Below are 22,632 nucleotides of genomic sequence, written 5' to 3' on the forward strand. Positions count from 1 at the left end.
GGAAAAAGAAACAATTCCGCATTTACTTTATCATTGTATTTACTCAAGATTATTTTATAAGGAGTTAGACATTTGTGTAAATAGAAAACTGGGATAGATAGTTTGATAGCATTTAATATATATATCATTTTGGAATGTAAAAATCAATTATGCACATATTTATTTTAAATATAATATACATAAAAAGAAGTGGGCTTCTTGGAAACCAAATTGCGTAAATTTTATAAATTATTTAAAATGATATATAAATCTCTAGGAACCAGCTAAAAAACAAAAAGCACTGAAACCATGCAATGTTGTATAAGCACTGACAATTATGTAATTGGTTTCTCTTTTTTTCTGGCAGCGTTAATATTAATGTGACTGTTTAATACCTCTAATACAAAAGTGGATCAATTGAATCAAAATGGATCAGGATTAGATTTTTAAATAAATGTAATAATCAGATTTACTTAGAATTTGTAGGTCTGTTGAAGATGTACTGATGTATTGATGTATACATGTATTTATTTATTTACTAAAACGTTTTTTCACACATTTTGACACAAAAACAGGAAATTGCCTTAATACCTTTAATTCTCCTAAATAAAGAGACAACAAACAGTAAACGGAGTGTATATTAATGTACAATACTGATGTGGACAGACAAAGAAATCAGCTAATTGTGATCAATTGCTGATTTGTTCAACTATATTACACTTGAGATGAAAAACACTTATGGCTACATTAAACACTTGTCTACATTTTTACATTAGTGCAAGCAAAACTCATTCATTAATATATATATATATATATATATATATATATATATATTATAAATACATTTCAGATTTCTAGATATATACCTGTTTGATAAGCCAGATGCACAAGCACTGAAATCAACTCTGTTCAAATCATTACCATAAAATATATACCTACAAAAGTATGGTTAATTATATTAGGTTAATTATATACTTAGGTTTTTAATATAAAAAAAAATATTTTACAAACTAATACTTGAACAGCGATCCTTTTCAAATTGTGTATTTTATATATTATTAATGTATATATTTTGGTGAGAAGCCAAGAAAGAGAGACATTTAATTGTGCTAAGATAATAGAAAAGTCAGGACATCTAGATAAGAATCCCTACAGTCCCACTGTGTGCTGTGATATTGAGAAGCAGAAGTACAAATATCTCTTCTCTTCTACGGGACAACTCCTCAAGCCCAGATCTGCAACAAAGAAATGAGACGGAATTAAAAGAGGGTATAAAAGAGTTCATTTATTCAAAATACAAACCAAGATGAACCTCAGTCACAACGTATGCGAATTCACAAAACAGGAACAAAGAAGTTTCTTATCTTTACTTCTTATTATGGACAAAAAGAGTACAGACCACAAAAAAGAAACCTATGACCAACGTTGCGTAATTCCCCTGTTCCTCTCTGGGGACAGACCCAACAGAATGACGTGAAACACCTATAACCACTGCCGGTCCCTTTACCTGATGCCAGTAAAGGGCAAAACCAAAGAAAGTCACTTTCCCTATATCTGAAGCGGACACTCACCCGCAAAGTGTTATCCCATGATCCCGAGCAGAACGCGGTACCATCTGGGGACACTCTGACAGTGCTGACCCGGTTTTCATGGCCAAAGAGAATTGCCACTCTGGTACCTTTCAGGACATCCCATACGTTAATGGTATAGTCATTGTGTCCAGCAAACAGCAATCGCCCTGTGGAAAAGAGTGAAAGATGGATAAGATTATTGTTTGGTATAGTATTATGAAGTCAAGTCCAGTCACATTTGTTCATATAGTGCTTTATACAATACAGATTGATTCATAGCAGCTTCACAGTAATAAACAGGAAACCGACAGTGTTGATCAAAATGAATCACTTATGAAAAGAATTCAATTATAGCTGTCTTTCATGTATTTAGTATAATGTTGTTCAGTATAAATGGATGTTTAACTTGTCTGAGACCACAGATAGGTGTAATCTTCTTTTAATCAATCTTGTTTGTTATTTGAAAGCTACAACACAGGGAATTTTGCCAGTAATTCAGTGAAATGTGTCTGTCACTGTCCATCCCCTTTCATTGGATGGAAAAATAGATTTGGCTAAACTTCTCCTTTTGGGTTCCACGGAAGAAAGAAATACAGGTTTGGAACATGAAAATGAGTAAATGATGACAAAATTGTCATAGTCAAGTCTTCATTTATGACCAAGTGTCAGCAGCACTGAAAACTATCTAGTGAAACATATCCAGTATGCCTAGTATTTTATCAATAACACTAATCTTTAGCAATATAACTTCCACAGGCCACTCACTAGTGATATATGCTATCATGGTAAGCGTGGGCGTCACAGCTGTGACATTTGCCTGTTCTGTCATCTGATTCCTTTAACCCTGGGTTTAATTACAGCAGATATCTGTCAGTATTAACCATGTGGCCTGTGAACCAAAATAAGAAACGAAACTTCTGTCATCATTTACTCACCCTCATGCTGTTTCAAACCAGCATGACTTTCTTTCATGAATCATAAAAGGAGAATGGTTGCTCTCTGAAAATAAATGCAATTTCTAGCTTTAAAAAAGCACAAAAAGTACCATAAATGTATAAGATAAGTATATGCCCTACATAAGTATTCTGGTGACATATTATAGCTTTCAAATCTCATTCTCAAAAATAAAATTATGTTGCGCCAAACATGTCACATCTGTCACAGTCACCACCTAGTTGTCACCACTTAGTCATCTTCCTCACTGTCTTGTGTTAGTTCATGTCTACACTACAGTTCCCAGCATCCTCCTTGGCCTACACCTGCACCTCCCTCACAATTACCCGCACCTGCCAGTCATCATCGTCATCATGGACTTCAGCTGTTGTCTCGTTATCATCTGTGTATTTAGTTCCCTCAGTTCAGTCAGTCCTCATCTGTTCTATGTCGTAATTTGTGTGTGTATCCTGCCTGTATGTATCACTAGAGTTATATTTGTAAGTAAACACTTTTGTATTGGAGCCTTCTGCCTGCACACACCCTGACAACATCATGTTTGACATCAATGGTGAAACACTGAAAAATCTGACTCAAAAATGTCTGATTTTAACCGGATAGTTTACTTCCTTTATGATTTTTTTCTGTGGAACAGATATTTTGAGGAACTGTTTTTGTTATTCAATGGGGTCCAAAACAATATGGTATCCCATTGACTTGGAACACAAAAGAAAGAAAGGCATACAGGTTTGGATTGGTGCATAAATGATGACAAAACTTTAATTTTTGTGTGAACTATCCCTTTAACGCATCATATTTAAACGTACACCTCTGCAAATGAGATTTGAGAGTTGTAAAGATTGAGATGTAAAGATTTTCATTGAATAATTATTCAGTTTTGGTCAGTCACCACCACACAAGGCACAGATATGGAATATATCAAAGAGCACATTTATGATACTTCTGTGGCTTATTTTTTATGGTGAAGTACACATTTACTTTCATTGTATGGAAAAGAACACATGGGACATTCATCTGAATGTCTCCTTTTATGTTCAATGGAGAGAGAAAAGAAAATTCGAAAGACATGCTAATACTGTATTTGACAAATGATTACATTTATTTATATATATTTTCATCACTCTGCTTGAAGGGTCTAAGTCTACTTTCTTACCACTGAGGGAAAAGTCCACACTAGAGGCTCCAAAAATGATGCTTTCTTTGGAATAAATGGCCACTTCACGGTCAGCTCGCAAGTCAAACAGACGACACTGAAACAAGAGCTCAGTATGGACTCACAGAGTTTGACATATCGCATTTCATTGATCATTGGGTGATTTGAAGACAAAGACATGTTGCATGGACCTTGACCAGGAATAAACATTAACAACATTAAACTAAATACACACAATTCTAATATACTCTCACACATAATCAGCCAACTGAGCTAACTAAACCTAATTTCATCATTTCAACACTATTAAAAGATCATCAAGTGATCAAAACATCATTAACTCAAGAGGGTGTAAGTGTTTTTGAAGGGAAGTATTAATCAGGCCAACAGGTTTTACATTATTGATTGTGACTCTATTGGCAATCCTTTGTAATCTTTGAGAAGCATATTGACAGTTTTGAAATAATATGGGGTAACTGGTGTGTTGTAATGTGGAAAAACTTACCGTAGCATCATCAGATCCAGATGCAAAGGCATCGCCGCTGGGGTAATACCTGCATTCAGATATAAGGTTAAAATTTCCATAGAAACTTCAAACATATAGACATAACTATGGTTACGTTCACAGTGCCAATTCCAACTCTCTGTTAAGATCTGATCTGTTTGTGTGGTCACATGACATTTTACCATTTTATTATTTATTGCAGTGATTCAACTTAAAAGGTGAAACTAATATTATATAGACTCATTACATGCATAGGGAGATATTTCAAGCCTTTATTTGTTATAATTTTGATGATTATGGCTTACAGCTATGAAAACCATTTCACAATATTCGAATTTTGAATTTGGGGTTTTCATGAGCTATAAGCCATAATCATCAAAATTATAACAAATAAAAGCTTGAAATATATCACTTTGCATGTAATAAGTCTATATATTAATTTCACCTTTTAAGTTGAATTACTGAAATAAATGAACTTTTGCACGATATTCTAATTTTTCGAGTTTCACCTGTACTTTCCATCCATGGCAAAAATGATGTACATTCCTTTTCAATAAACAGGTTTGGCTATTTCAGCTTCGAACAAGGTACATAAAATCACATAGGCATATCCTCTCCCAATATAAGCATTTTAATTACAATTGGAACATATTGTGCTCCAGTATGACATTGGTCAGCTGACATGTCCTCAACAAGGGAGCTCGATTTAAAAATTCAGTAATACTATACAATAAGGTCCCATTTATTTATTAGTAAAGTTAGTAAATCAAAAGTCAACTGTTCATTTTTAGTTCATGTTAGCTCAAGTCCATTAAATAATAACAGATACAACTTTTGCTTTTAATGATGTAAATGTTGAAATGATCATTCACTAAGATTAATAAATGCTTTAGAAGTATTATTCATGGTCAGTTTATGTTAATGTAGTGGATTTAAAAAGTCTACACACCCTTGTTAAAACAGCTAGGGGGTTTTTGTGATGTAAATAAATCGCCTGAAGACAGGTGTGTACTATTTCACATGAGCTTGATGATTATTTCTTTCTGAACACAGCCACATACCCAATTACAAAAGCACTGCTCCGAGCGGGATTCGAACCTGCGTTTCCGGCATGGGAGGTGAAATGTGACACTTTTTGCTTTTCAGTGGCATTGAATTGGTTGTCATTTTTAGGTTAAACGTGCAAAAGTTCTAATATGGTTTATATTTGTTTCCTTTTTTACATTACAAAAACCAGCTGTTTTAACAGGGGTGTGTAGACTTTTTATATTCACTGTTATTGACAAAAAACTATTGTAAGGTGTTACCAGAAATGCTTTACTGAAACTGATCTGGAAGAACTGGCCTGCACATAACCCAGACCTGAACTCAGATGAACACGTTGGTATGAATTAAAATGGCAACTGAGCCTCATCCTCCAACATCAGCACCTGACCTCACTAATACTCTTGAGTATGAGCAAATCCCTTACAGGCATGATGCAACGTCTAGTGGAAATCCTTCCCAGATGAGTGGAAGCTGTTATAGCAGCAGAAGGAGGACCAACTGGTGCCAACGGTATTACAATAAAATGTTGAACAATTGTTGGATGTCCACATAGTGTGTCTAAAGACAAAGGACTGAGGTAGACTTATGCAGTAATACTCTTCTCTCTCTCTCTCTCTCTCTCTCTCTCTCTCTCTCTCTCTCTCTCTCTCTCTCTCTCTCTGACCTTGAAACTTTTAAATATAAATGGGGTGTGAACCATTGTATTTGTGATGTTGATTACAATGGATTTTTTTTTAATGTGTCTTTCTTAATTAATGAATTATTATTATTATTATTTTTATTATTTGTATGTGATGTTAATGTTAAAGGAAAAGAAGAGAAAGAAAAGAGAGGAAGAAAAAAAAGAAGATATATATTTATTAGAATAAAGTGATTGTTAAAGTCAAAGTATCTCTCTCTCTCTCTCTCTCTCTCTCTCTCTCTGCATGTCACTAGATTGACAAAAATCATGTGGACTCCAACCTGACTGTTTACACTGAAGTCAGATTGTGAAAATGTTTACATTTTTGATGTTCACAATGTCATGCAGTGAGGGAAAATAATTGGATTTGGGCAACATTCAACTCTGGTGTGAACGTAGCTTCATTATCAGCAAATGCCAGGCTGTGGCTCACTCACTTCACACTGTTGATGTCAGACTCATGGGTCTCAAAGGACTGCACATTCTGTCCCGAGCGCATGTCCCACACATTCGCCTTCTTATCACAGCCCTGAAACACACACACACACACAGCACTTTAGAGACCTGCGGAACAACACTCGCACACAACAGGGTGAATCTCAGGAGAATGATGTCCTAAAAATAGCTGCACATAACCCAAACTGACATTGTTACTGAACAACATCCTAAAAGGTCAAATCAATCAACATGAGTAATGACTTTTTTTAATCCAGTGCTTTCTTTCACCTTTATAAAATGAAATGAGTATTTAGCTGATTCAGCTGTATTGATAGTAATCTCACACGTGTTACAGAGTGAGGTTGGGATGTGTGCGTGTCAAATGTGTGAGTATATGATTGTGGAGAGGATATTTTGAGGATCTGACCCCTGATACAAATGTGTTTCCTGTCTCAGAGGGGGCGAGGTCCAATGTGAGAACATCAGCTGAGTGACCATGGAAACTCTGCAGCAGCTGCCCACTCTCAACATCCCATAATGCACATGTCCCATCACCACTTGATGTCAGAATCTGAAACACACACACACACACATAAAGGTTCCAAAAGGGGGGTTTTGCAGCAATGAAGAACTATGAAATTAATTATTTTTAACGTTTTAAAAACCTTTTTTTCCACGGTAAAGAAACGTTTGTGCAATAGAAAGGTTCCAATAGGATGCCAATAAAGAACCTTTGTTTTTACAAATCACTTTAAATTTGTGCAGACATTTTACATTGACCTAGAAGACTGAGAAAATTCACTGAGAAAATGTTTTAACCCATGTATCACCCTCTAGTGGAGGCATTGATCATTAGCTCATTACCACAAACACATCCAGCAATACTATGGAAGTAAAGTAATGCCAAATGTTTTTGAAACAAAAATGAATTGGACTAATTGAACAAAATATGCATTGCATTAAACGTGCTTGCATTTTAATGCGTTGTATTTTTAGGGCTTGCATTTTTATGGGCTGAAATTCAACATGGTTGAATTTTTAAGCTGTGAATACTTCAATTCAAAACATTTCACACACATTTTCATTATTCAAAATTCAATAATCCATGTTCACCTTTCAGATTTCACTTACAAAATATTCATCCTGTTTAAAAATACAACCTATAATATTCGACAGCCAATTTTCGAACCATTTTATTTCGCTTAACAAATTTGCTTCCTCAAATTCAGTGGTTCAAATTCGACAACAAATTCTACATTTCACATGATCCGGGAACTGCAGGAATATCAATAGATCGCCGATTCATAATCTCTATCTGCTGTTAGTCGACTAACAGTCTGTTATTAACAGAAATGGAGCAAGCAGTATGTATTTGTAAATTATCAGGGCCAGTAGCTATGGAAACGCTGATACAGACACAAAAGCTGTGTTTACATTATATCAAACAAGTCTTTCACGGTAACTTTTGTACATGTAAGCAGTCCTCTCTACCATAAAAGAGATTATAATGTTATTCCCCGATGCTGACGTACAGATCAAACATTAAATCTGGACCACAGAATTTTCACTTTCCATGCTCTATTAATAGATGTATTGAATCCCCTGCCTTGACAAAACTAAATCTTTCACTTCATCTTTTTCAATCTTTATTGTCACTGACAGGAACAATATCAAGAAAGAGGAACAATCTGTGATGTGATGGAGCAGAGAGAGAAAACCCCGACCCCTTTCTCAAAACACACTCATGACAAACACAAACCCAGTCAGGAAACTGTAGAGATTTTTTTTTTTTTTAATGACTGTTACACTCACAGAACAGACCAATACACAGGATTCATACTGAAAAGCAGTGATGGGCAGTAACGCGTTAGAAGTAACGCGTTACTGTAATCCCATTACTTTTTTCAAGTAACGAGTAAAGTAAGGGATTACAATTGCAAAAACAGTAATTAGATTACTGTTACTTTCCCGTAAGGAGGCAGCGTTACTGCGTTACTGTGATGTTGTTTCGTTAGATTGTCTCGTGAGTCGTGGCTTAATTTGAGCCGGAACACGCCCGACGTTGGATACAGAACCTTTTTATTGGATCCGACACCTCCTATGTAACTATGGAAAATTAATCGCCTAAATAAAAATAAAAAAATACTATTTGTGTAGCCTAGTGTTCAATGTTGTTATCGATAGAGCTGCGCGAATGGGGTATTATTTATTTCATCCGCAACCGCATCACAAAACTCATCATCCGTAAATGCTGATGCGAGCCGCGAGAAAGCCCTTGTCTGTTCTAGAAAGGATGCAGCAAAGATATTTAATGCTAATGTATCATGAGACATCGGCCTACGCTGAGTTTCATTCATTTATGAGGTGCGCGCTCTAGTTAACAATGAAAGTGAAAGTGAACGCGGCACGCCGGCTCTTCCATGTCACGGTTATTGTCTGCTATATTTGCCTTGTATTTGTTAAATACATGCAAATGGTTGATGAAACATTTATTAAAATAAGATACAAAAATAATTGAATTTATACAAAACGAAATTCACTTTAAAGAAAGGCTTTTAACAATGCAATGCAAGTGAACGCGGCGCGCTGCCGCCTCAATGCACGGTTATTATATTGTCTGCTATATTTGCTTTTTATTTATTAAATACATGCAATTGGTTGATGCAATATTTATTAAAATTAAGATACAATTTATACAAAACGAAATTCACTTTAAAGAAAGGCTTTCTACAAAGGAAAACTCCATGAAATGGTAAAAACATGTCTGACGATTTACAAAAACAAAACGAATCTGCTCTTTAATGTTAAAAGACGTAACTGTTAATAATTTGGAATACAGTCATGAGAGACTTTCATTTTAATTAGTTTATTGCTGTATTTTATTTGAATCTAATCGAATAGAGGATTTTACAAAAAAATATTTGCATTTTATATGCTGGAATATGCAGAAATATAAGTTAACAGAAGAAGGACTTTGTGTATTTCGTTAAAATATGGTGGACTCTGCTGAAATTGGTTAAATGTTCAACATTTTTCTTCAAGTCTGAGACTGTTGCATTTAATTAAATTTTTGGTTGATGCAATGTGCATAAAGTTAAAATATTGAAACTAATTAAACAAGTTTTAAAAAAGAGAATGTTTAATTTGATTCAATTTTAGATGATGGAATATGCAGAAAGAATAGAATTAGGCTGAAAGGTCTGCTTTTATAGCATATTCAGGTTGTGCATCATGTTTTTGAAGTAAAGTAACTAGTAAAGTAACTAATTACTTTTGAAAATAAGTAATCAGTAAAGTAACTGGATTACTTTCTTGGAGAAGTAATCAGTAATCAGTAACTAATTACTATTTCCAAGTAACTTGACCAACACTGCTGAAAAGGCACACATATTTGCATTCAATAAAAAAAAAACAACTTGTTTTGTATAACAAGGTTATTTTTAAAGCATAAATCCCGTCAGGGGAACTTCAGGGGACTGCTGTGATATTTGCTATGAGTAACGTGTGTGTGTGTTCTATAAATATCAGCCGAATCATTATGGATTCATCACTGCCACAGACACACTGAATTAATAAACTATAAATTAATATATTTTGACCATCTCCACACACAGCGCACTGCAGTGTCTACACTCAGCTGTACTGATCCCAGCAGATAAAATGTCACTGGAACATCACACAGTGTCTGATGTCAATGCAGAAACGGTCTGTTTAGCACTAAAATCAATGCATTAGTACTGAACACAGCACTCACTATAAATAGAATAAATTTATGTTGTATATTTCCTACATAGATGATGTTAAGTTCTGACCAGGTATGGGTCCAAATACCATTATTGAGCTGTCTAGTACATACATGCATACATATCATATACTGATATGTACATACGTATGATATACTGATATATATATATATATATATATATATATATATATATATACATGTGTGTGTGTGTGTGTGTGTGTGTGTGTGTGTGTGTGTGTGTGTGTGTGTGTGTGTGTGTGTGTGTGTATTCTTTTAGTATCATTAAGATACTATTATAGTTTTTAGTTTTATATTTTCCGTAGAAAATAATCTTAAAAATAAAAAACGTTATTAAAAAATATTTCATTTTGGTTAACGCTCACACACACACTGTATAGTTGCAATAGTAATCGTGATATCTGTTAAACTAGTTGTAAAAATAGTGAGGTACACTTCAAATTTCCTCACAAGTTGGTTTTCGACATGTTATCCTATATTTGCGAGGGTTTTTCTAAATCTAAGCCTTCTCAAGCATTAGCAACCCTGTACACACACACACACACACACACACACACACACACACACACACACACACACACACACACACACACACACACACACACACACACACACACACATACTCTCTCACCTGCATATCAGAGTTGGTGAAGCTGCAGGAAGACAGATAATTGGTGTGCATGGCCACAGATTTCTTCTTAGATGACAAGTTCTCGTTTTTATCCAAAGAGAGTGGATAGACGGAGCATTTATTATCCAAACCACTGAATGAAAGACAAAGAAAGATTAGACCACTTTGCACAAATGCACAGCAAATAATAAGTTGTATTTTGACTAGATATATGAATTTCATTACAATCTCAGAGATGCACTATTAATTATTACCTTAAGACAGGGCTCTGTTTAGGACTCTCATATAATACAGTATACAATAAATTCTCAGTTAAGATCAGAGTTGATAATTATTACACTCATGAAACTCTCATGACTTACCCACAAGCCACAGCACAGCCAGAGGGGGCATAAGCACAGGCCATGACCCAGGTGCAGGGCATGGTGACCGCATGCTCCTGCACAGTACACAACACATCACAAAAAAATCATTACAAATCTGACCAAGACAAAAAATTGAGGATGCATTAATCTGCCACTTGAATATAGTGAACCCATTGTAATGTTCAAGAAACCAGTTTGAGATGATCTGAGCTCTGTGACATGGCGTGTTATCCTGCTAGCCAGCTATAAAGAAATGGACATGGTCAGCGACAATATTCAGGTAGGCTGTGGCAAAACTCAACTGGCACTAGTAGGGGCCCAAAGTGTGCCAAGAAAATATCCCCAACATCATTACACCACCAGCAGCAGCCTGAGCCGTTGATACAAGGCAGGATGGATCCATGCTTTCATGTTGCTATTGCCAAATTTTGACCCTACCATCTGAATGTCGCAACAGAAATTGAACACTGACGGTGTAAATACAACATCCTATTTATAACCAATAGCATAACTAATATTTTTCTGACATTTATTTTTTATGTTATCTAAAGTACGGTATATTATAATAAATACTTTGATTATTACATAAACCTGCAACATTTAAACTGTAAATTAATTATAAGGGTTAGCTAGAAAATATTATGTTCAGTACCTGTCTAAGAATGTATTTCTATGCTGAAATATAACATAGACATAAGGACCGGCACCACATTCACCACACTCATACACACAAACATGCTATGAGAATGCAGGTTATTAAAACACACATACACACACATGTCTGATTATTTAAATTGTCCTGTACACAGAAGAAAACATTCTGCATGGCTGATGTGTTAATGTGTGTGTTTATGTGGCTGCCGGATTAGTTTGTCACTAATACTCTGGGTTTCCATTAGTGCATTACAACTGTAAAACATGCAGATTATTATTTTAAATCGCCGTTGCACTGCAAAACATCCGTCTAGAAAACCGTTTGACACAGATAGAAAGATTTACCTTATTGGTTGTATATGCATCCCACACAATGACTTTTCCATCCTATAGGAGAGATTCAACATGTCAGTAAAGACCTATACATTTTTAATATAATAAAGATTGTGTATAACTGATCTATTTCAGCTTCTTAACTTTTTAGTGTCTATCTATGACGGCAGTGGTTAGAAACAGTGATGATACGTCCTGTTACCTGAGAGGAGCTGACGATTCTTCTCTTGTCCCGGCACCAGTCCATGCACAGCACTTTATTTCCATGTCCTTTTAAAGTTCTCCGGGTTTTCATGACAAACTGCCCCAGAGCTTCCATCTTCTCCGCCACCTGATGCACTGCAGTCAGAAAGACAAATCTGCATGAACACCTGGAGAACTTGAAACTGAACCAGAACTGAAAACACATCTCAGCATCAGGAAGATGTATGATCAGCTCATATTTGGACAGATATATCATGACTGTACCAAATTGACAGTTTTTATTTATTTATTTAACAATACAATTACATTTACAACCGTATACTATAAGTAAACAATATAATCCTCCATTGCAACTGTGATATTTTACTATTACAGCATACATTGCAGCACGATTAAATTACATGTGTACTACTTGTTGGTAATCGGTGGTGCTGTAAATCTGCATCTTAATTCCTGCTTTTAATCTGCTGTGAAATAAACTGCATAAATTAGCTCACAGAACACAACATCATACTGCAATTTTACAAATACAGGCCATGCTACTGTAAAATTTGTTACAGTGTGACATTTTTGCTGACACATTTTATAATAGAAAATATTACATTCAGAATATTGCAGTAAATCAGTGCAGGCCATTTTGTCTTAACACAAATCACAAATACAGATATAACCAGACTTTCTTGCAATGTTGGATCATACAATAGTGGAATCCCCATGCTCGGAAAAATGCTTGGGCAAACATGGGGATCATTTACTATTGAGTATCCCTGTAGTTCAACTGGCAGAGCATGATGCTAATAATGCCCTGGGAGGTCTCAGGGGGGTCTCAGGGAGGACTAAATCCAGGATGTTAATTTCAAGGGGGGACAGAGAGATTTCCAGTTCAAAATGTCCAACAAAGCATTAAATCAGAGGGCTAATATCAGGATAGAAAATTTACTTTAATTTCCAAATTAGACAATATTAGTTGCAAAAATAAGTGCACCTCAGGAAACATCATAAAATATATATATTTTTAAAATGTAATGCAGTCCACGGTCCCTTTAATATGGCATTGCATACTAGTTTATTTCATAAAATATGTATTAGAAACTACCCCCATGTGCTTTGAATCTATATCGTTTTCATTTGGTTACAAGTTCTTAACCTTCCTCGAATTAAGAATTTCATGACTTTGCTGTAAATTTTGTCACAAACTTCTATAAATGACTGGACAGCAGTTCCAAATTTTTTTTAAACAATACTAAATTATTCTAAATGTTTAATATAGCCTATTTATATACCTAAATGTAATTAAAATCTAAAGGTTAAACTTAAATCTAAATCTTGACTTATCCTGGGCCTCATAATATTAAAAGTGTCCAATTGATTTCATGCATGTTACGTAATGTTTTGATCGCTATAGAAGACATCGAAGAAATGTATCTCTTACACGACCTAATCGAGCTGCCTGTAAGGCATGGTTTGGCATCTCGCGCATTACCTGTGATGTCCATGAGTGCAGTCTAGCTAGGCAGCTCGCTAGGTTTTGACACACAACCACTGAGTGTTTTACTCACGCTCGACGTCGTGTAGTTTGGCTCTCTCCTCCTCTAGTTTGGCTTTCAAAGACTCAGATTCCGCTTTCAGTGTATTAATGGTTTCGCCCTTCGCAAGTGCCTGGCAGGCCATCTTTAATAAAACACAGATGGATGACGGATGGGTCAGAAAATATGCTCTTTATCATGAGCCGAGACTGATACTGCACAGTCTGCACAGCTGATGATGCTCTGACGTTGGCGCAAACGTCACGTGACACATCACCACCATCAGCATCACATTTATTTCTGGAGCTCACTGACTGAAGCCCGAGATCACATTTATATCTGATTTATCGTTTTACTCAGTCAGAAAATGTATGTTTCTGAATCACGTTGTAAGATTTTTCTTCCATCAAAGTAATTTCACATTTAAATCGTCAGTTGTCATTTATGTAAGTTCTGACTGAGTGCGTTTGTGCTGGTATTTGTAGCCTATTTTAATTGTTTTTTGGTTACTTTTGTAATACGACACAAATGCATGTTGGTGTTGGTGGTCTAAATAACATTGCTGTTCTCTCAGAGCTTGTGTGTTTTCAGAGAGCTCTAGATAAAGCACTTTACACACGTGTTATGTGTAAGTGATGACATGAGAATGTGTTTTGCAGTATCCTTCACCTCTGCGAAACAAATACTCTGAACCATTGAATCAACAAGACAAAAGTATCACAGTGAAAATCACAGTGTAACAGTTTCTAAGAATTCCAAATGACAATAGGCTATAACACAATAAAAATTAATCTTAGATCAAACAAATATGCTGAAGCAATAAATACATGTTTGCTTCGAGATTTACCTTCTACAGTATGTTACCAAAACAATGTTACCAAAAAATTCTCAAAAAATGCTGGGTTGTTTTAATGGACAAAGTAAAATGTTGGGTTAAAAATGTAATTCAAATTTTAACCCAACGGCTGGGTTCATCCATATTTGACCCAAACTAGGGTCACAACCCAGCATTTAACTAACTACTCTTCACAAATCTCTCATTTAAAAAAATACTCCATAAAAATAAACATAAAATCCACAGATCAGTATTATCAACTGACAAAAAACAGTTCCGATAAAAGGTAAAGATTAATAAGAGCATAAACATTAAATAAACCTGCTACATCTAGAAGAACAAATTGACATATTTCACCAGAAGTAATGCATCTTGATACAGTTTTACCTTATTAACACAATCAATGATTTTTAAGTCAATACAAAAAGCATAGCAGGTGTGTTGGATTTGTGGATTTTTATATTATTTAAATAGGTCTGACTGTGGGAAAAATGGGTATGTGTTTCAGGGTGTTTTCACACTTGCTCCGTTTCAGGGGGCTGAGCGCGGTTCACATGATTTTTGGCCCATATGTGAACACTTTAAATGATCTCAGACCCATTAAAAGCGAACCGAACTGAACCGAGACCATTTCGGGAGGTGGTCTGAATACGGTTCACATTCATACTAATGGTACGAATGCAACATAAACACAAAGAAGTCTGAGACCACATATAGGTGGACCAAAAAGGATCTGAGTCCTATTTCAGGGACATAGCAGTGTGAACATAAAGAGAACAGGGTCCTTTTCCACTTTCACCTCTTGATCCACTTAAAGGAGTCTGAGTTCGGTTCTTTAAAATAGGACTCAAGTGTGAAAACACCCTCAGTCCCATTTTACCCTCCTCCCATTTTCATTTATATTATTGTTGTTGGTGTCATGTTTACTAACTGTTGGGATGTTAAGATGTGTTTGGTCGTCTACTTAAAATTGTTGCTGAGTTCCATAAAGTGTTTAGGACTGTGTGTGGCATAAAGTGATATGAGTATTTTTTCTATTTTATTTTACCTCATATGTAATGTCAGTCTGAATCTTTTCAGTTATTTTATTTTAACAATGATGGCTGATTATAAGTCATGCAACAGAATAAATAAGTTTACAGTGTGGGTGTAGCATGCAGAAATCATGTTCTAAGAGACTAAAGTATTAAAATAAGCATTGTGTTGTTGAACTGATCCTGGAGCAGCTGAAGTGTGTGATAACATACCAGCTCCACACACAGCGAGCAGTAGTTGATGGGCTCATTCTTCAGATAAATATTCATCAGAGGTTTGTTCTGAGTGCAGTTATCACACGGGCCAAACGTGATGGCCAAAAATGTCTGGTCACACATCTTTGCGTCTGGTTGAGGCTGGACCTGTACACATGAGGAAGGGCATGAAAAAACATGTATTCACAATAATCAAAAGCCAGACACACACTGACAGACCACACTTTTCTGAAACCATGTTTGAGGTCGTCAATATATTCTACTAATGAAAGCTGCTAAATTAAACTTATACAGGTTACATCAGGGGCTAAAGGAAAATCTTCTTTTCACTACTCCCATTAAAAATATATTTTTACTGAACATCGATGAAATAAAATATTTTGTGAAGAGAAATTATAAAAGTTGATTGTTTTATTTAAAAATAATATATGTACATCACACAAAAGGGGCCCAGTATACAAATATTAAATTAGCTAAAAAAATACAATTAGCAAAAGTAATATGTTTTGCGTATATCTAAATGAATACGTCTTCAAAACAATAACTTTGGAAAATCTTAATAAATAAAATAAATGTATTTTACAAATCAGTTCAACAAATTCATTCAAATATGTTATTTTTTTTAAAAATACAGAAAATTTAAATGAAAAAAAAAAAGATTCTGAAAGCTTTTTACACTGCTTGAAGGAGATCCCATAATTTAATGTCCTTATAGTAACAATAAATAGGATTTTACTATATTGTGATGATATTGCGCACAAGTCCTGGTCATGACCTTAAACTGACCCAGCAGGGGCTAACATGGGTAGCCTACCAGAAGAGCATTGATCAATATGGTTATGGGGACTATGTGAACGTAACTGCTGACCGACCCATGGCGGTATAACCATGGAAACAACGTCTGTGCAAGAGGACTTGTAACCCAGCACAGTCGTACCTACTTGCGCTTGCGCTTGCGGGAAAAACTACAACGGATGCAAAACATGACAGCAAAACCAAAAGATCCGGGAACCGACCCGACACGCACTGACAACCTGGAGTCTGGGATTGATCCCGTTATGAAGGAGTGTGGCCAAAGCGGACTTATCCGACGCCACGCGCCCGATCCGACTTCAGGTAGACGAGCACCCTTCGCCCAGGCATTTACCGTTGCCTCATTCAACGTGCGGACCCTGGCCGACTCAAAACCACGCCGTGGCCATGTAAACATCAGCCACAAGCTGGAGCAGATCATCGCTGGCTGCAACTCTACGAAAATTGACATCATCACCATCCAAGAACATCGACTCAGCTCAACAGAGCCGATCACAACAAAATGCCGAACGGACGGCTGGACTCTGGCTCATACGAACTCAACACACGATTGCCATGGAGTAGCCGTCCTTTACAATAAACGAATAGCTCCACTGGTCCGATACATCGAGTATAAATCAGATCGCATAATCGCCACACATCTAGAAGGTAACCCACGAATGTGCATTATATCTGCCTACGCACCAACAGATTGCGATGATAAACAGCCAAAAGACGCCTTTTACAATGATCTCAAAGATATCTCCCCCAAACAACCGCCACACACACTGACCATCATTGCAGGCGACTTAAACGCCCGCATCGGTAAGGATAGTCAAGACACCAACCATAGGCAAGTTGGACCTCATTGCATGCACGACACAACAACTAACAATGGCGAACGCATGCTCGAACTATGCGAACTAGCAGACCTTCGACCAGCGCATACACACTTTCCAAACAGGAAAAGCCGGCTACTCACCAACTGTTCACCAAAGGGCGAGTGGTCACAACTTGACCACATGTTGATTTCGACAAAGTGGTGGAAATCACTCAAAAACTACCGCGCTTACAATACAATCGACATCGGCTCCGACCACAAAGTAATGAGCGCAAACCTCAAACTGAGCCTAAGAGCACCAAAACAACCAACCAACAATCGATGCAAGTTCAACTGGGAAAGACTAGTAGAACCGGAAATCAAAGAGTCTTTCAATTGCGAGCTTAAGAATCGGTTCAGCTTGCTAATGGACGAAATGGAAGCCCTACCAAGTAAAACTGCCAAGATCCAGCAACACGCTGACGCACTGGATGCTGCTCTACGCGAAACAAGCGAAAAAGTACTTGGAAAGAGGCGCAAAGCAAAGTTTGCGAGCTGGGTCACTGCTGAAACTCTCACACTACTCGACATCTGCAACAAAGTTAGGGCAAAGTACAAGCGAACACGACTGCCCTCACACAAAATGATGTGGCAAAGCCTGCAGAACCAAGTGTCTGACGCATTTACACATGACGAAGAAGCGCATCTCGGCCACCTGCTTGAAGTGCTTGAGAACGCAGACAAGAAGAGAGAACACGGCAAAACCTGGAAGATCGTCAATCAGATCTCAGGTGACGACAACAAGGCCGACCCAAGCAAAGTAAAGAAACTCGATGGATCAATGCCCAAAGATAAAAACGATCTACTCAAAGGCTGGCGCGAGTACTTCGATTCACTGCTAAACAACAAAAACAAAAACGCAGATCAAACAGTCCACCCAGTTCCATCACCCGACTGTACTGATATCAAAACTGCTCAATTCAATCGATCCGAGATAGAGCAAGCAATCAAAGACCTAAAGCGCAACAAAGCGTCTGGACCAGACTACGCAATGACAGCTGAAGTGCTCAAAGACGGCGCCGATTTCATAGTCGACGAGCTGCTCTATATCTGTCAAATGGTCTATGAAAACTGTCACGCACCCATTCAATGGACATCGAATCTCATCATACCTCTGCCGAAGAAAGGAAACCGGCAGCTAATGACAAACTGGCGCGGAATCACCCTGACATCAATTGCAGCAAAAGTGTACAATCGCATGACCTTAAATCGAATTCGTCTGCCCATCGACATCATGCTCAGAAAGAACCAAGCAGGCTTCAGAACAGGCCGCAGTTGCATCCAGCAAATTCATATTCTGCGACGAATAATGGATGGAGCATATGCACAAGATATCCCACTTTACATCACATTCATCGACTTCAAGAAGGCCTTCGATTCAATCGACAGAGAAATGATGTTTGCCATTCTCCGACACTACGGCATTCCAGCAAAGATCGTTGATGCAATTCGGGTGTTGTACGATGACTCGAAAAGCCAAGTATACCTGCAAGGGCAGTGCTCCGAGCCATTTAAAATCACAACAGGTGTACTTCAAGGTGATGTCTTAGCACCATTTCTATTCATTATAGTCATCGACTATGTCTCAAAACTATCAGCTAACGAATTTGGATATCTTACACACAAAGGCAAGGAAACAGACGGAAGTTACAGAACTTTACGCGCATCAACTCCATGCTAAGTCACAAAGTGAATGACCTAGCTTTTGCTGACGACATCGCCCTACTTGAAGGAAACGCAGAGCAACAACAAAAACAAGCCACCGCACTCAAAATAAAAGCACGCCAAGTAGGCCTAGAGATAAATATCACCAAAACCAAGCAAATGCGCCTGAACATACAGGAAGACGCAACTCCTTCTCCCGCACTCAAGATAGATGACCAAGAGGTAGCCATCGTAAATGACTTCAAATACCTAGGCTCCTACGTAGGGTCAACAAACAAAGACGTTAATGTTCAAATAGGTTTAGCTTGGGTAGCGTTTCACAAACTCAAATCCATCTTAAAAGCACCCAAGATCAAGATCAACTTCAAGATTCGACTCTTCAAAGCCGCTTGCATTTCCATCTTGCTTTATGGCTGCGAAACATGGATCCTCACTAAACATCTAGCGAATCGACTCGACGCATATGCAACAAATTGTTACCGCATCATGCTTGGTATAGACCAGAAGAATGATCATATCACAAATGAACATTTATATGAAACGGTTCAACAGGTGCCAATAAGCACAACTACTGTATACGCGATATCCAGCTTAAGTTCACAGGCCACTGCATTTGAATGGCAGAAGACGAACCGGTCAAACGTTTCATCTTATATGAGTCGCAGATCAAACCAACAAACAGGCGCGGGGCACCACGAACAACGTACCGCGAACAAATATCACGCCACATCATCGACAAAAGCATGATCACTCTCAGCGAAAAGGAAATCAGCGAGTTAGCAAAGAACCGGAAACAATGGAACTGTCTTTTTGCCGCGCCTAGGCAAAAGAAACCGAAAGGAGGGAAACCTCTTGTCGACCTCTAGCCCAGCTCGACTGATGATGATGATGATGATGTGATGATTATGATTAATATCACATTTTAAATGTGATGGTTACATTATAAATATGGTGGCTATCTCTAAGTTGGACACCCAAATTAATAAATGATATTGACCAGTTGAATTTAACTATGTCATGTCAACAAATGAAATAGTCAACCAAATCACGTAAATTAGTGTGCCTTATTTGGCCCCAATAGTAGGGGTGCTTTTTACCCCAAATACCATATAAGATACTATATTCTTCCGGATGGTTTATTTAATTAGCTTTAAAACTTAAAATTATTAACAAGACCTTTGTCTCAAAATATATTTGGTTATAACCTCTATTTGATTATACAGAATCGACTTTGCGCTGCTGCCTGCTAGTGCTATCACATCAAGAATCAGCTAAAATTCCACACGTGCACGAATGTTTAGGATGTTTAGTGTTTTTATGCCATCTAGTGGTTTAGAGAAAAATTAAATCAAATGCACCTTTTACCCGGTCTCTATTTAGCCCCTGTATTACGGAGCCCCTAAAGGGACATGATGAAAAAAATCATGTCAATCACGTCAATTCTCGCAAATGTTTTGCGTTCCCCAGAGAAACTTTGCCTTGGATTGCAAAATGTTTGCGTTCCCCCGAGAAATTTTGCGAGAAAATGCAAAAGCAGCGACTTATTATTTTTCCTCCCATCTCATATTTTTTCCACCACCATGTTCCCGTAGAGGCTCCGTACTATGTATACACATTTAAAATGTCCAGTTTTTCTCTTCAGGGAAAATTGACTAAAAATATTGCACTTCCTTAAAATGCTCTCTATATTGATGATGTTTCACCCTCTAATACCATAGGCCTACTCTTGGAAGAAAATGTGCTATATAGGCCTGGGTATACTTCATTCTCCGCATTCCACTCTCCCCATTCATGTCCGCACAGTTTTCAAAGTACACTCAGAGTGGATGAAAAAGTTGGACATATGTGCAATACCATTGCTTTTTATACTCTACCAGACATTAGAAGGCAGCACTGAGTCATGTCATTTACAGGACATTCGGTCAGAAGGATAAAAGAAGAAGAGTAGCGGATCTGCCAGTAAACGCAGTTTAGAACAAGAACCAAGACAAAAATGATATAGAGGAATATGCTGCTTTGTGTACTGTTTTTATCGCTCTTTCCACACTGTTCTTTGACTACAGTACATCACAACTGTGCGTATAGCCACCTAGTGGACTCTTCTGTATCAACAATCACCTTGCGCATGCGCCCGCCATTCTATGTAGGCCTACATAGTCCACGCGGTCCAATGCAATAATTTAAGACATTTCACCTTATATAGAGTCTTTTTGGCATAAATTGCTCTTTAAAATGGATTCAATAATGCTAGGGTTCTATTTGAATCTGCCTCTGACTAGCAACAGCAATTAGGAAATCATAGCTGTAACACTACTTTTAAAATAAACAAGACACACTCTTCAACATGACCCGACCAAACGTCCTGTTTCAATAGGTAATGCATCAACACCGAAAAAAAAAACTGTGCTTGTCAAGCCATTTCATGGTGTCTTTAAATGTTTATTTCTGTCATGGTTTGTGCAATGGAAATAAGACAAAATCAGCAGTCAAAATGAGCTTAAAATATTAAACGTTTAGTATATTGGTTTCAGTGTTCCATCCAAGTGTTGTAAAATGTTGATGCAATACCAGCTGTCTTTTATATCAATAAATACATAGACAGAAACAGAACAGAAACTTAAATTTTATCAGAGACAGTCAAAGTCACTAACACAATCTATTTACCGAAACAGAGCCATAAACTGTGATCTTATGTATATGCTTTTGTTGCATAGACACCATCAGATCACTCATAACATTCTCCAAATTCCCTTTATATGTTACAAAGAATCAATTTATTTAAACTTACCTTTCAAAAGATTTTTGTGGCAGGTGTGTGCTTGCAGTCTTAAGAGGGAGGAGAAAGGGACTGAGCCTGAGAGAGGCAAGCGATAAGCTCCTTACAGTAGCATTAGGGTTTTAACCCTGGAGAAGTTTTACCAGCAGAAATAGTAGCCAGTCAGAGAAAGACACAAATAGTACTGCTTAAGCTGGTTGAAGCTGACAATTAATCAGTAAAACAGCAGTGAAAATACTTATGTGATCTTCAAATAGCCATTTAGAACTTAAATGGATATTTCATCCAAAAATGAAAATTCTGTCATTAATTACTCTCCTTCTTGTCGTTCCAAACGTGTAAGACTTTCATTCCTCTTCGGAACACAAACTTCCATTGACAGCTTTGCAACTACCACTATGACGCTTCAAAAAGTTCATAAAGAGATCGTAAAACAAATCCATATGAATTTAGTGGTTTTAGTCAATATTTTATGTAGAGACTCGATCGCTTTATATGATAAAAACATTTAATTTAGGCTTTAATTCACATATTTCATCAACTCACACATCAGTTGTGGTAAACGGAAGCTCAATCATGTTCGTTTGACATGTGAGAACCAATGAGGTTCATTCTTGTGTGTTACGCAG

The 22,632-nt window shown here is 37.0% G+C and overlaps 1 protein-coding gene across 1 annotated transcript; it reads right to left on the reverse strand.

Annotated features, from left to right (window-relative positions):
• Positions 1-1,042: 1,042 nt before the first annotated feature.
• On the reverse strand, positions 1,043-22,103 carry gnb5b (guanine nucleotide binding protein (G protein), beta 5b). Its single transcript, XM_079621021.1, has 13 exons — positions 22,016-22,103; positions 15,888-16,037; positions 13,839-13,950; positions 12,278-12,414; positions 12,088-12,129; positions 11,086-11,162; positions 10,724-10,856; positions 6,757-6,900; positions 6,329-6,420; positions 4,163-4,211; positions 3,658-3,754; positions 1,551-1,717; positions 1,043-1,214 (listed from the first exon to the last, which is right to left on the reverse strand). Exons 2-13 carry the CDS (start codon positions 16,011-16,013, stop codon positions 1,203-1,205), a joined length of 1,188 nt encoding a protein of 395 aa, XP_079477147.1. The 5' UTR covers positions 16,014-16,037; positions 22,016-22,103; the 3' UTR covers positions 1,043-1,202.
• Positions 22,104-22,632: the final 529 nt, after the last annotated feature.

The sequence above is a fragment of the Phoxinus phoxinus genome (assembly GCF_949152265.1).
Source record: "Phoxinus phoxinus genome assembly, chromosome: 8".
NCBI classification, from domain to species: Eukaryota; Metazoa; Chordata; class Actinopteri; order Cypriniformes; family Leuciscidae; genus Phoxinus; species Phoxinus phoxinus.

What these genes read in the sequence shown, in the direction of transcription:
- gnb5b (XM_079621021.1), bottom strand. Translation starts at nt 16,013, where the DNA reads ATGTGTGACCAGACATTTTTGGCCATCACGTTTGGCCCGTGTGATAAC. An exon ending in TCACCAACTCTGATATGCAG is followed by an intron (nt 6,901 to 10,723) that starts GTGAGAGAGTAT and finishes TGTGTGTTTCAG; the next exon opens with ATTCTGACATCAAGTGGTGA. An exon ending in TCTGACATCAACAGTGTGAA is followed by an intron (nt 4,212 to 6,328) that starts GTGAGTGAGCCA and finishes ATCTGAATGCAG; the next exon opens with GTATTACCCCAGCGGCGATG.